This window comes from Aythya fuligula, chromosome 10, assembly GCF_009819795.1.
Source record: "Aythya fuligula isolate bAytFul2 chromosome 10, bAytFul2.pri, whole genome shotgun sequence".
Lineage (NCBI taxonomy): Eukaryota > Metazoa > Chordata > Aves > Anseriformes > Anatidae > Aythya > Aythya fuligula.
Genome location: NC_045568.1, coordinates 8,423,164 through 8,437,356, shown reverse-complemented (window position 1 = coordinate 8,437,356; position 14,193 = coordinate 8,423,164). Strand labels below are relative to the sequence as shown.

General features: G+C 53.8%; 1 protein-coding gene across 4 annotated transcripts in view; it reads left to right on the top strand.

Annotated features, from left to right (window-relative positions):
• The window catches only part of CACNA2D2 (calcium voltage-gated channel auxiliary subunit alpha2delta 2), a 168,781-nt gene that overhangs the window by 72,451 nt on the left and 82,137 nt on the right, over positions 1-14,193 (top strand). For all 4 annotated transcript variants that reach the window (XM_032193971.1, XM_032193969.1, XM_032193970.1 and 1 more), the window contains exon 3: positions 82-198. In XM_032193971.1, the coding sequence (XP_032049862.1) occupies positions 82-198 (117 nt within the window). The remainder of the gene's footprint in view (positions 1-81; positions 199-14,193) is intronic.

The window sequence follows — 14,193 nt, the reverse complement described above, 5'->3', positions numbered from 1 at the left end:
GGCAGAGGTCTGGCTTTTCTGTGGCAAGGCTGCTGTACATCCCCGTAACACTGACTGTCTGCCTTTCGTTTTCCTTCGTAGATCTACAACGAGAACAGAAACCTGTTTGAAGTCAAGGAGAATGTGCCCAGGAAGTTAGTGGAGAAGGTTGCAGGAGACATCGAGAGCCTACTGGCCAAGAAAGTCCGTGCTTTAAAGGTAAGCCGATGGGCCTGTGTGGTAATGCTCTGAGAGATACATTCAGTTTTAAGAAAGGTGTTTGATGCTGTTGTGGCATTATGATCTCGGCTTCAAAGTAAATCCTACAGTTGTGTGGCCTTTTCTGGGAACTGCATCCTGCAATTGCTCTTATTCATATGGATGTTTTCTGGAATATGTCTCAGCTGTCATGCAAGGAAGTGTGGGTCTACTGTAGGTATCTTCTGGATTTTTATTTTCTGGATTTTTAATCTTTTCCCGCTGGCATGTTAACACCTGAAGGTGCTGCCACAAGAATACGAGTGACAGCAAAAGCCTGGCAGCAAATTCTACCCAGTCATTTAACTGGGTATGTGGTAAGTGGGAGCAAAGGTGCTTCCAGTGTGCCTACAACAGCTTATGAAAGCGTTTCAGACAAGTAGGGTGTTTTTTTTCCTGTTTAGGAGAGCATGAACTGAAATGTTTGTGCTGGTGCCTGGCACTTGAATCCTGTGATTGACTGCGTGTGTGAGTTGCCCTTCTGGGTGCCGACGTACAATTCCAATCTACTGTCCTGGTTTGTAATACTCCTTTTAAAATGAGTTCGCTTTATCTGTAGTGGAGCCAGGTAATCTGCTCGTGGTGCCGGCGCTGCAAAACCCGGCAGTGGCTGCAACGAGGCAGCAGCAGGGCTCTGCTCCACCGCCGGGCAGGGACGAGCCATTGCCTTCCTGGAGAAACGCAGGCACTCTCACCGCTGCCATGGGGTTGGGATTTTCACATCCAGGAGCTGTAGCAGCCTCTCAAATACCTGCCTGCAGCGAGCAGGATGGAGCCGTGCAGGGCACCTCTGGCAGCACAGCCCACTGGTGTGGGGTGAGGGCCACGGGGAGGCCTCGGAGCAGGTATCCTGGCTGGTGCCTGCACATGGGGTATGGCCACAGAGACTCCTGGTCACCCCTCGGCCTGACGGGCAGGAGTGGGAGCACAGGACAAAGCCCCGTGGTGAGGGGACGAGTGGTGCGGCCTCCAAGCTGAAATAGGGCAGTGAGGGGCCACTGTTTAGGGCAAGAGGTGCCAAGTCCTGGGGGTGTCAGAGTCAAGGACCGTCAGAGGGTGACACAAGGTGGCTGCAAACGTGGTGTGTCCCTGGGCTCCGGCGCTAGGGCCAGGGCAGCAAGGCAGAGCTGTGCCCCACGACTGTGCTGAGTGGTTTCCACGGTGGCATCTGAATTCCAGCTGACTATGTTTTTTCTTACCCTTTGCTACGACTCACAGATTCAAAGAGAGTTTGTGCATCTTCTGGCGCTAGGACCTGTGCCTGTGGTACAAATAATCTTGTTTGTCTCCCAGTCAGCCTTCCTTTTCCTTTGGGTTTTTGGCCAAGAGAGGCTGATGCCTTGCTAAGGGCTCACCTGCTGCTGCACCTAACCGCAAGGAGCGGTTCTGGCAGCACTGGCTGGGCAATCCACATGTGGTGCTGCTGGAATCCACTGACCTGAATTAGTTCTTTCCAGAAGGCTCCTTCAGAGCACAGCTGCTGGATGGGGGCAGTCTCGTACATCCAGCTCCCCTGTGCATACTGGGTGTCTCGGGTTGGTGGTGCTGACAACATCTGGAAATGGAGACGGGTGAGAATTTGGACCTTCTGAACATCCTCCACGTTGTGCTAAGCTTCTCCAAAGGACAGGGGCTCCCACAGCTTATTCCCCTCTCCAGCCTCTGTTTTCTTCTGCCTGAACTCTCCCCTTCGTTGATTCATCTCTCACGGAGTCGTTTCCTCCCCTTCTCTCATGACTCACAAAAGTGATGATGACTTCTTGAAACATATTTTTCAGCATCTGAATCAGGTGGGACTCCGTGTATCAGGGAGGGCAGGTGAGGAGGGAGAAACGGAGCCTCTCCTTGAAATACAAATTGCCACGTCACTCGTGTGCTTGCTCTGCTGAAAAGTTGCCTCCCTGCTTCCTTTCCTGCAGAAGAGGGCAGGGATGTTTCCTGCGCTTTGATGAGGCTCTGCAGGACAGTGCTAGCCTTTGGGCACACAGAAGGGATGCTCAGTGCAGGAGTGGCGCTCTGATTTATGTGGTGATTCAGCCCAGCCATCAAAGAGCTCACTTCCCTGTTCCTTAGTGAAAATATGAACGCGTCGCTATGAAAGTTCAGCTGCGTGCAGAGCATTCATTAATGACACTTGGTTTCTTACCTGGCGTGTTGCTTTCCTAGGGCCAGAAGTCGAGCACAAGGCACTAACAGGTGGCCATGGTGCTGCACCGTGGGTCTGGCCCTGCAGGACCTCTGACTTCCCACCTACATTTCAGAGGAGTTGCTGGGGCCAGCAGTGTGTGGCAGCGAGGGTGATTGCTTCCAGAAAATCCTCTGCGAGGAGCTGGTTGTTTGGTTGCTGCCCTTCCCTTTTTGTTCCAGACCATCAGACCTGATGTCGGCCTCATCCTAGGACAGAAAAATTCCTAGGAAGATGTTTTTGCAATTCCCACCTGTTCCAGAACAGCATCTACAGCTGGTTCCCAGGGGGTTTCTGCCTTGTGTCCCATGCAGCAGCCTCTGCTTGGCGGGGATTTGCATCAGCTCTAGCTTTCCTTTTCCCCCGTGTCCTCCAGTGTCCTTTCTCCACAACAACCTCGTTGCTCTGAGCCTGCCCTCGCAGTCTGCTTTAGGGTCTCTTTTGCATTATGAGGAAGTTCAGGGGTGAGGGATAAGGGAAGAGCAGAGCAGGTGGGTACCTGCCCGGGTACAAGCTCAACGGGCTCCTCCTGCCCGTGCTGGTGAGCTTGCGCTCGTTAGGGCCAAGAAAAGCATCTTCTTTTACCCTGTGGAAAGGAGCGGGGTGGCAGATTGCCAGCTGACTGCTGGGGAGTTCATGCCTGTGTGTCATCCCTGTTGTGTTTTCCTTGTGCTGGGAATCACAGCTGGCTGGCTCACGGCTCGACATCATCTGAGACTGGAATTCAACAGGCTGTGTGTTCGCCAAACGCGCTCTTTTGCCACTCTTTTCCAGCTTAATTTTTCTCTCTCTTCTTCGGTGTCTCAGTGTATTGGAGCCATCCTGGCTTTTCTACGTGTCCTGAAAGACGTGTACCTACAGGCTAGGACTTCTCTGAACTCATTTAGGAGTCCTACCGCCTTCGTTTTTGTCTTCCAGGAGTCCTGCTTTCAGCAACACTGTGGGCTCGATGACTCTCGGAGCATGGGAGAGGCAGAAATGCCTCCTGCCCCGTTGGAGTGTGCTGCTGGCAGGGCACGACTGAGCCAGGGCAAAGCTGTCACCTGGGGGAACGCATGGGCTGGGTGCCACCTCTGTGTCCCCAAACCTGCCGTGCATTCTTCAAACCCTTTGGTTGCCTTCTCTCAGCGCAGCCTTTCTCGTTTTCCCCAGTTCCCCAGCTTCCCATGCCCCTGTACCCAGCCACTTGTCTCCCCCACGTGCCCAGAACGAGTGCCTCTCTCCTTCCCTGCACTTCCCACATCCCTCCCTCCCTCTGAGGGCGTGCTGCTGCCCTTCTCGCTTCGTGCTCTGCTGTGGCTCGGGCTCGGGTGGCTCCTGGGTGCCACACCGTGTCCCCAGCTCCATCGCCTGCTCGTGACCACCGAGGAGATCTCCGCAGCCCGGACCTGCTTCCATGCCTGTCCTGGAAACTCACACAGCTGGGATCAAAGCGAGAGGCTGGCAGCGGGGCTACGGAGGTGATGAAAGACTTCGGGAAGTGTCGGTGCAGGTGGCTGAGGAGTTGCTTGGCGTTACTTTTGCCGCACAAGCTGAACACCTCAGGTAATTCTGTTGCTACAAAAGCATCTCTACAGCAAAAGGTCGGTGGTGGGGAGCAACCCCAGGAGGAGGTCGTTGCTCATGGCACGCCGTCTCGGAGTGCTCCCCCTCTCCTTCAGGTCTGGGGACACCCCGGATCTGTCGAAATAGGTGAAATGCATGAGCTGTGCCGCAGAGTCTGTCCCTTCCCAGAGCTCCGCAGACTGGGGGAGAAGGGAGTTGTGATTTGATGGAGGAGGCGGATGAAAGATGGAAATTTTAGATCCTAGGCTATGTTTTAGGCTTGTTTCTACTTTTTATACAGTTCTTGTGAAGGCTGCTTGGGATGATGACTGCTTCATCCTGCACATATTTAAACACAGACAATTTGCTTGCCTCCTGAGAACGGCACATCCCACAGTTTACCGAGTGGGTTATGCCCTGAAGCGAGCTATTTATACGCTGCGACCTGCCTGAAGGCTGCTGTCTGTGCTGGCGTTCCCTCCAGAAGGAGACCTCCCTCTCCATGGAGCACGGCACAAACCCCTGGGTGCTCTGGCACCGGGCACCACTGGGCTCTGGGGCGGATATGGAGCTGCAGCAGGGCCCGGGGTGGCCTTTTGGCTTTTTGGCAGCACGGTCCTGGCGGTGAGGCTGGCGGTGCCGGCGTTCCTCCCAGCAGGTCTTCATCCCACTGCGGTGCACGTGGCAGAGCCGGGGCCGCCCTGCAGGGCCTGAGGATGCAACTGCTCTTGGGAAGGATTCGGGGACTCGCTGTAGGATCCAGGTACCTGTGCTAAGCGTCGAGCAAACGGGCAGCAAGGTGGCATTTCACGCCCCAGAATTGATGGTGTCTGCGTGTGTACATGGCACACGGGTGTGTGTGCAGCAGGGCTGGTGCACCCAGCGTGGCTCCGGGCTGCTGGGAGAGCTGGCAGCACTTAGCAGTGGTGAGGGGAAAAGTTTGCGGCTCTTGTTTGTTCTGTTGTTGTGGAACTGAGCTGCCTATTTTTGTTGCTATGTATTTAGCTCCCGTGTGGGCTGAGCTCGTGGGGAACAGGAGGGCTTTGGTAGGAGGGTTCACCGCTCCTGCTCCTTCAGCTGAGGTGTGAGAGCTCGCAGTGTTTTTCACTGAAGGCTTTGAGATTTTCCTGCAAGAAGAGTAGGAAAACCCGCACTTGGGCATTTTCTTTTGCAGAAAAATGAATCACAGAGTCACTAAGGTTGGAAAAGACCTCCGAAATCACCTGGTCCAGCCGTCCACTTATCACCCACCAAACCACGACCCTAAGCGCCGCATCCAACCTTTCCTTAAACACCCCCAGGGACAAAGGAATACAAAGGAAAAAATCTGGGGAGTTTCTGTTTTTTTGCAAGCATGTAGGAATGGCTGGACAGGTTTCCTGGGGCTGGGGAGTCTGTGCTTTAGGAGGCGGTGGCGTTCCCCCCTTCCTTTGCCTGGTGCCCTGAGGAGGGGTGTCTGGAAGAGCCGGGACTCGGTGCGCAGCGAGGGTGTTGGTCTGGGGATGAGTAAGGCTGGAGTTTGCCGAGTGCGAATCTCTCAGTTTTGTCTCCGATTTCCACCTACCGCCCTCACGTTTTGGGTTTTCCCCCTTCCTGGCGTTTTCTCCTCGCCTATTCCTTCCGACGTGAGGGTGTAGGCAGCTCTTGGCCGTGCTTCAGGATCCTCTGGCGGCAGGCGGGGGGGAGCCGGGCGCGGGGCTGCAAAGCGCTTCCCGAGGCGGCTTCTCGGGGTGAGAGCTGGTCCGTGGGGCCGTGTGGTTGTGTTTCAGTCCCAGCTGAGTGCTCAGCACACCACTGCTCGGCTGGGACGGGTTCCAGACTCCATTTACAGCTGGCACGAGCATACATCAAAAGTGCAGAGGGGATTTAATTGGACAGGTTTATCCCTTTAACAATTCCGATCGCCCCGAGATTTCCCTCGCAGGTACGTGGTGAGCACAGCCTTTATCAGCTCTTCTGCTTCCTGATAGGGACAATAAAAGGTTTCGCTTGTCTAAAGAGCTGCAAAAATTGGCACGCAATGAAGCATCTCTCAGCCCTCTTCCGAGCAGCTCTGTCAGAGGAGGCTCTGCCCTTGTGGTTCGGGCAGCACCCTGGTTTCTCTTCCCCCATCCTCCTGGAGGCTGCCTGTGTTTCTGGGGGGTTTGGGGGCTCCACCACGCACACGTGGCCCACATGCACGCTGCTCCGGCTGCACAGCAATGGGCACGAGCCTCTGGCTTCGTCCTACATCCCTTTGGCACCCGTGGAGGAGGGCCCACGACCGGCATCCACCTTGGTTCGGCTGAAGCAGCGACCGGTACAGATGTGGTCTCTTCACCTTGGGGATTAACAGCGACAAATCCGTCGCTCTTCCCACTTTGCTGATTGCCACTTGGTGGCTTTTGTTCCGATTCTATTTTTAATTCCCTCCTAATCAAATCCTGGCCGACTGTCCCCGTTTATTTATTTATTTGCTCGTGCACATATGTGTGTGTGTGCGTGTGTGTGTGTCTTCTGCCACGCGATTGTTCTTGGGCTGGACCTGCTCCAGTAATCCAATTTGAATCCAATCTCCCAGGTCTGGAATTCTAATTTACAGATTGCAGAGGGGAGCCGAACAATGCCCGCGCACCAGGACGGTGGTTTATTGTCTAATCTAATCAGGGACAATCAGCTGTTTGTAACGAGTCTATCAAAACTGTATTGGGCCGGTTTGCTGAGCGATGTAACCTGCTTTCTTAATAGCGCTAACACGATTTAGGGCTTCCTGCACTTTCATGCAGATTATGTTGAGCGTTTCCCTTTCTTTCCCCCCCGAGTGCCTGGCAGCAGCCCAGCCCCACGTGCCGTACAGCTCCGCGAGCGCTCTGCGGCTGCGGGGCTCCGCGGGGCACCGGGGCTGCTGCGATCCCACTGGGACAACCCCGAACCCGCCAGGGTCTCAGCAGCACAAACACACCCCGAGCTGTGGGCAGGGGGCTGAAAAGCAGCGCTTCTCTTCTGCTGAAGCCTTCAGTGAGTCTCCCCACCGGGTCTGAGCCTTCAGGGTCCTCAGGCTGCCAGCAAGGAGTGAACGGAGCAACTTCTGCCCTCCCCTGCCCGTGGCAGATTGAGGCTGTTGCTCACCTTCACCCTGCGCATTCGCTTTCCAAATTTCACACAGCTGCAGCTCGCACCTCCTTGGGCAGGGCTTTGCAGCGCCCTCCCCATGCTGGAGCAGTCGGGGAGCCAAAACCAGGGCTGTAAATGGGCTCGAGTCTCTTAGCGCACAGCTCTCCGACCCGGAGCAGAGCCCTCACTGCGTGCAGAGGGAAGAGAGCTGCACGTGGGGCTGCACATGGCTCCTGCAGCCAGGAGGAGGAGGAGGAGGAAGGCCATCAGCTCCCTGCAATGGGACGGGACCTTCCTGCCTGCCTTTCATCGCTGTGTGTGCCTTGCCTCACCTCGCCTGGCTCATGCCCCTCTCCAAAGCAGTGCGGCGCCACCCGAGTGAAGATATCGAGGTCCTGGAGCCCTGCGAGGCCGGGTGATGATGAGTTGTGCTGAAAGAACATTTTCCTTTCCTTCCTAAAGCACCATGTTGTGTCTTTGACAGCTTTGACAGCTAGCGTGTTGTTTTCCAGTTTCTCCTGGTTTCTGAAGCACTCTCCGCAGAGGTGAAGGTAGCCAAAGCCATTGACGTTGGCAGGGAAATTCGGAGTGTTTGCAGTCCTTGGGAAGAAATGATTGCAATGGTGGCAAACTAAAGGAAGCCATGCCACTGAGAAGGGGATTTATTTGAATTTCCCTGGTTGGTTTCAGCAGGAGAAAATCCATTTCCATGGCTGGAGTGGCTTCTGTGTCCTGTCCTGTGGCCTCATGACTAGGTTGTGCGTGGTCGGGGAGGGCAGGGGGGTCTTTGTTCCCCTGGGATTACTGCCAATGTTACGGGGAGCATGCAGCCCCACATTTGTGGGTCTGGTCCCCATGCTGGGAAGCTCGGCCCCTGCTCCTGTGCTGCTCATGTCCTTGGAGAGCTCGCTGAAGCCAAGGTCTTGGCCAGAAAAGGCTCCCACCCATTTGTGCTCTGGTTTCTTCTCATGCCTTCTCCCCTGAATGCTCGAAATGCGTCATCTGGGATGGAAGGCTCTTGTATTGAGTGGGAATAATTGACCTGGGAAGAAAAACTGAATCATTTTGAATTCAATTCCAGCTGAATGAGGATTTTTTAAGGGTTTCATCCCTAGTTGAACCAAAAAATCAATTATTTGTATGGCTCTGTTTACGGACAAGTAGGGAAGTTAAAGGCTCTGATGACTGAGGGGGTGGAGGCTTGGTCCTGCAGGTTAATGGGCTTGCGTGAGGCTTTCTTCTCTCAAAAGCTCTCTTCAAATCCCACCTTCTTTTCCTAAAGAAAGCGGATTTGGCAAAGCCCCTTTCTGCAGCCCACAAAACACCGACCAGCACTGGCGTGGCTCATCTCGGCGGGTGTCCTATGGGTCACACAGGCTGGGGACGCTTGCCCAGCACCTGGCTTTCCCTCTGTGCAGCCGTGCGAGCCTGAAACACGTCGGTGTCCAGCCCTGCCCCATAGCAAGGAGCTGCCCTAAGATTCCCGGAGCAGCCGATGTCCATCAGGTGTCTGAGTGCTGCTGTGGCAACGCGTAAATCAGCTGTGACATCTGGCAAATCTTAATGAAAAAAAAAAAAAAAAGGCAGCAAGAACCTAAACTGCACGTACAGCTGTGATAAAGAGCCAGAGATAACGCTAAAGAGATGCTATCAGCTTAATGCAGGTTTGGTGCCAGCGTCTGTGGCCTGCTCTTTGCAGAGCAGCCGTCGGTGGCCGCTGGGATTGCAGCAGCAGGCAGAGAGCTCCACGCGTCCCGGCCCCCCGGCACAGCGGGGAGAGAAAGTGGTCGGTGGTAGCAACAACTTCACTGAAGTTGTGCTGCGAGCAGTGCTTCGTGCTGCGCACCAGTAGATGGCACAGCTTTTATATCAGCTAATTATAGAGGGAGAAAACGCGGGTCTGAACGCTTTCTGTGGCCAGTCGTCGCCGTGCCTGCCTCTCCTCTCACCCAAGCGAAGCCGTCTCTGCTGATGGAGGAGGTCGGGTGAGACTGCAGAAGGTACTGAGCTTTGCAACACCTGGGGGGGCAGTGGGAAACCATCATGGGGAAGAGAAGGTAGATGGCTGTGCAGTTAGAGGAGCATGGAGGCAGGTAAGCAAGCCTCCAGGTGCTGGTAGTTTGGCTTCCCAAGCTCACTGCGGCAAGTGGTGAGCTCCCGTAGGACATTTGACTGCTCCAGCTTCATGCACGGGGAAACTGAGGCCTGGAGATACCACGCTTTGTCCTTGATTCCGCTGGGAGCAGGAGCTGTGCTTCCTAATTAACTTCTGGGACGTCAGCTGCAAGGTGTCCTTCATGCTGAGCTGCTACAATAAAATCTCCCTGGAGCTCAAAGCTCTTTCTCCGTGCTCTGTTTGGGTTTGGCACCATTGTTTCCTGGCCCGTGCAGGCTTTGAATGTGAAACTTTTTAACAGAAAACATGAAATACGCTTGGTCCCCTCCTCTCTTCCACGAGATTTTTTCCAAGCCACGAGGTTGCGGTGCGACCTTTCCCCTATGATTCAATCCAATTTCAAGGAAAAGTTGCCCAGTTTGGGACCTGCTCTAACTTTCTTTGCAAGCCCTCTGTGTCCCACGGAGACCACGGCTCTAGTGAGAAGATCTGGTTCTGTGTCACCTTGATACTTCATCACACATTTTGGTTAAGAGTGCCCTGTGTGTTTGCTTTTGCCAGCTCCCCCAGCGTGTCCTGGGAGACACCCGGACCCCAGGTTGGAAGCAGTCTTTGCCCCTAATTTCTGCCTGCTGAGGATCTTCTCACTGCTGAAGCAGTTTCTTGCAAGGGGATGGAGTGGATATGTCTCAAACCTCGAGGGCCTGGAGTGCATGTTGAATATAAAACAGCGTATGTATGCGCCGCTGTAAATAGAGTTGTCACTCTAAAAGAAATGGGGTTTCCAGTGCTTGTCAGATCACTTTAAAACCATTTTTTATTACTAGATTACGTTCTAAGATAAAGTTTATTGTAGCAAAAAAAAGAGGGAAGGTTTAGGATTTGACTGCAGATTTGGAAACACACTTAAAAATTATGAAGTGTCTTCAAGCCTTAGCTGAGGACAGCCTCCCTGCTTCAGCATTTGCCTCCCTGGTGGCTCCTGCCCAGCTGAGATAGAGGAGGATGTCAGTGCTCAGCCTCCCCCAGCCAGTCACTGCTTAAACCAAGCAATGTGATGCCATGTGGACACTGGCAGAGAAGGTCCAGCTCCCAGATTTGTGTCCTGCTCAGGGACAAAATCCCTTCCAGGGTGTCCCTGCCCTCCGGGAGCTCTGCCCAACACCCCGCTGCCCATGTGCTGCTCTAACACCACCCAAGGGAGGTCTCGTCAGCCCCAAGGATCAATCCTAGCCATGTGTTGCCTTTCTTCTCCACGAGCATTGCTCCTAAAACATTTTTGCTTTCGTTGTATCCTTCATGCTCTTACTTGTGCTGCATCTGAAAGCAGAGGCACCACCGGGTTGGTGTCAGCTCCCAGCAGCTATCAGTAACATCGCCCAGTCTGAGACGCTTCCATCTTCTCCTCCTCGTTTTCTCTGGTGGTATTTGCCTACCTTTGATAGGCAGCAGTGGAAGGACGAGCAGGATGTTGTTCTCAGCTGTTTGTTTGATGCAGGGCTGTCCTGCAGCGTACCAGGGAAAACAGCAGCCTCCTCCTCCCACCAGACCGACTTCAGAGTGGCGTTGTTTTGCATCCATCTGCTCCATCTACTGTCCTTGTTTAGACACCCACCAAGTGCATCGCAGGCCAGAGGCTGTAAGAAGCAGCAATTTGCAAACATGATCCCAATGCTGCAGTCCCCAGCAGTGTGCAGAGTGAGCGTGGCACAGAGGGGCAAAGAGCCCAGCAGGGGTGTCTGGATGCAGCAGAGCCGCTGCCTCCTCGCCTCTTTGTGGGTTTCAGCAGGACCTGGCTTTCTTGAACATTGCACAAGGACTTCAAAGAGAAGAAAGTCGGCTGGATTTAACCCCTAGATTGGCAGGGAACCGTGCTTGCCATAACATCCGGCTCCAAAGAGCTGGGTTCATTTGTGTAGGGATTATTGGGGATGGTCCCCACTGCCGCGCTGTTTGAGGGGGTTCTCCCTCACCCTCCGTCTCCCACTCAAACCCAGAACCTCTGCAAGGTCCCAATTTGAGGAGCTGCTTTGCTCCTTCTGTGCCGAGCATCCCTAAAACCTGCGCTGTAATAGCATCCCTGCTAATTATATCACTGCAGATTTATTTCATGGTAATATTATTGCTGGCCTCAGGCATCACCGCTATCATCGGGAAACATCGAACGATCGCAGCTCCTTAGCTGCCTCCATTAAAGCCGGGAGAAGCGTCTGGGCCTGTTTATAAGTTTTGCCTTTTGATGAGAGCCGAGGATTGATGAGCTGGTGGATGTGAGGTTCGCAGACTGTGCCCTGGAGGGAAGCTTGCCGAGTCACAGCAGCCATAAGGTGCAGATGGCAGGAGCGCTGCCTGAATGCTTATGCAGCTTGGGAAGCGGGGAGCGAGTCGGGAGCATCACCTTTATCTCCGCAGGGCAGCCCTCGCCCCCTCCCGGGCTCCGAGCAGCAGCCAGCACAAAGCAGCAGTGCTGCTTCCCAGCAACAAGTGGGGGAAAAGGGCGTTTGCCCTGTTTTTTTTAGCTGGAGATCAAATCCTGGGGCTGGCGTGCTGGATCCCAAGGCATCGTGCTAAGAGCGTGGCTGGAGGTGGGTGCCAGATCTCCAGGGTGGCTCTGTCCCTGTGCGCCGGGCTCGGTGCTGCATCCACCTCCAGGACGGGACACAGCTGGTTCCAGAGACCCGATAGGCACCCTCCGGGGGATTTCTGCTGCATTTAGTACAATATTTCAGAACACGTCCAGATACCACACGGGTTTGTTGACCTGCTGGGCCAGCAGGGCACTGAGCATCCCGGTGGCCCTCAGCCAGCCACCCAGGGAAGAAGATTTCAGATCTGAGATGTAGCTGATGTGGAGAAGGCGAGGTGGCAACTTATCAAGGTCTCTTTCAGAATCCATAAAAGCAGATCAGTTGTTATCGATTTTACTGTGTCTGGCTGTAACGTCCTTTTTGGTTACGGTGAGCAGTGCTCCAGCATGGGAGCGAGCGGGCCAAAAGCTTGACTGAAATGGGGTCAATAAATTATGTGCAGACAAAAGGCACTTACACGCAGACTGCATCAAGTCTCCTGGTAATTTCAGCAAAACAGTCAGAGCAGAAATACGCTGATAATTATTTAAATTAGACTCCAAGCACTGAGATTTTTTTCTTCAAGTAACAGCACTTCAGCACTTGTCCAGATGAGTGCTAATTTACCCAAATGGAAAGGTTTATTAAACATGCCAGCCAGCGCTTTAGTAATATTTAGGACAGCAATTTCGCCTTATTATATCTCTTAACAAAGAGGACACGGGCTCCCTGATCCAGCACCGGAGCAGTCGGGGGATGCTGGGCAGGATCCCTGCCAGCCCTGCCTGGAGGCGAGTGGACGTGCATCTTTTCGGCCCCTTTGCTGCCTGCAAGCCCGGGACCCGCCTCAGCTGAGCAGAAAACATCAGCAGGCTGAGGGGTGCTCAGAATCCACACATCTGCTCGGTGCGGGAGGCACTGCCACGTTTTGGAAACGCAGTTATTGGCACGTGGTGTCGCGGCGTGCAGACAGGCAGGTACGGCCGAGTCCGGGCTGGACGCTGCTCCGTGCCCCTGTCCTCATTTCACCACGTTTCACCACGCTCTTGAGATGAAGCACCCTTGGCACGTAGGCTTTGCTGTTTCCCAGAAGACTCAACATTTTTAATTTGTACATTGGGGAGGCTATTTCACCATGCCCAGTGGTTCTGCTAAAATATCCGGTAGAAGTGCTCTGCTGCTGTGGTCTGTGGGTGCAGGTGTTTGGCGCTGTGGTTCCTTCTAGGACTTAGATGGAGAATTAGGACTGCTCGCGTGGATTCAGGGAGAGGTGGAGGTGGTATTGAAGTGTCTTGTCCCGAGATTCTCCTGACAAAGAGGATGGCTGTGTTGTGTGATTTTTTTCTTGGAGATCCATCCAGAGGGAAATATCTTGGAGGCTTTGAAATTCTTCTGGCTCCTCCAGAACAAAACCCACCCCCTCCTTTATGTGTGCCTGCTCACCAAGGCCATGAGAATGGGAATAGTGTCAAAGGTCTGTGCTGTGTTGTCCATACTTTTAAGATCTTGTTGAGGCAGAGAGGCAGGACCAGAATTTTCAGAAGGACTTTGCTGCCACAAGTTTGAATAGGAGTTAAAGCAGCAGGATATGCACAGAAGCTCAGTAGCTTTCTGCTGTTCGCTGTATCATTACTAATGATATTTTTTGTGATCTGATTGCTGGTGGTATACTTTTGCCCAGTGCATTGTAGCTGCATTTTCCTTTACTGAAAGTTTTTCCTCCTTGCTCCTTCCATAAATGTCTTCTCTCTCTCTCCTTCTTTTCTTCCCCCCCTCCCAAGATTGCTGTGTTGAGCTGTTACACCGTAAATCTTGGGAGTGTCTGGAGCTGAGTTTGAGGATGATTTGGCAAGGGGGAACCTATTGGAGTCCTGGGTTGTAAATTCTTCCAGAACTGAGCTGCAGGATTTAGCCAGCAGTGATGGGAAGATTTTGGCTCTGTTCCCGGCACTCCTTCTGTCTTCAGTCCTGTCGGGTGAGTAAGAGGTGTCAGAGCAACGAGGGGAAAGGCTGGGGCTGCTCCCATATGCACGTGTGGACACTGAATCCCCCAGAGGGGAGACAGAGAAGGGGATCTTCTCCAGCCCTGATGCAGAGGCTCAGCGATCTCCCAGGAGAACTGGAGCCCCCCCAGGCAGGTCGAATATTCTCAGAGCTGCCATTTCTGCTCCCCAGCACGGGTGGGAAGGAGGCCAGGTTTGCGTTGTGGACAATACCAGCTCTTCAGCATCTGCCATCCCACAGGGCAGCGTGTTGAGGAACGGCCTCACCCAGCTGTGGGTGCTGCCTGCAGGAGCCGTCCCTGCCGGTGCAGCTTCGTGAAGTGTAAGAGGAGACAGCGAGGGATTCAGTGCTACTGTCCTAGCAGCACCCTGATTGGAAGCGCTTAACCTCCTCTTCATTAATCAGCTTGAATTTTATCTAAAATTCATCCTCGATGAAGGCAAATT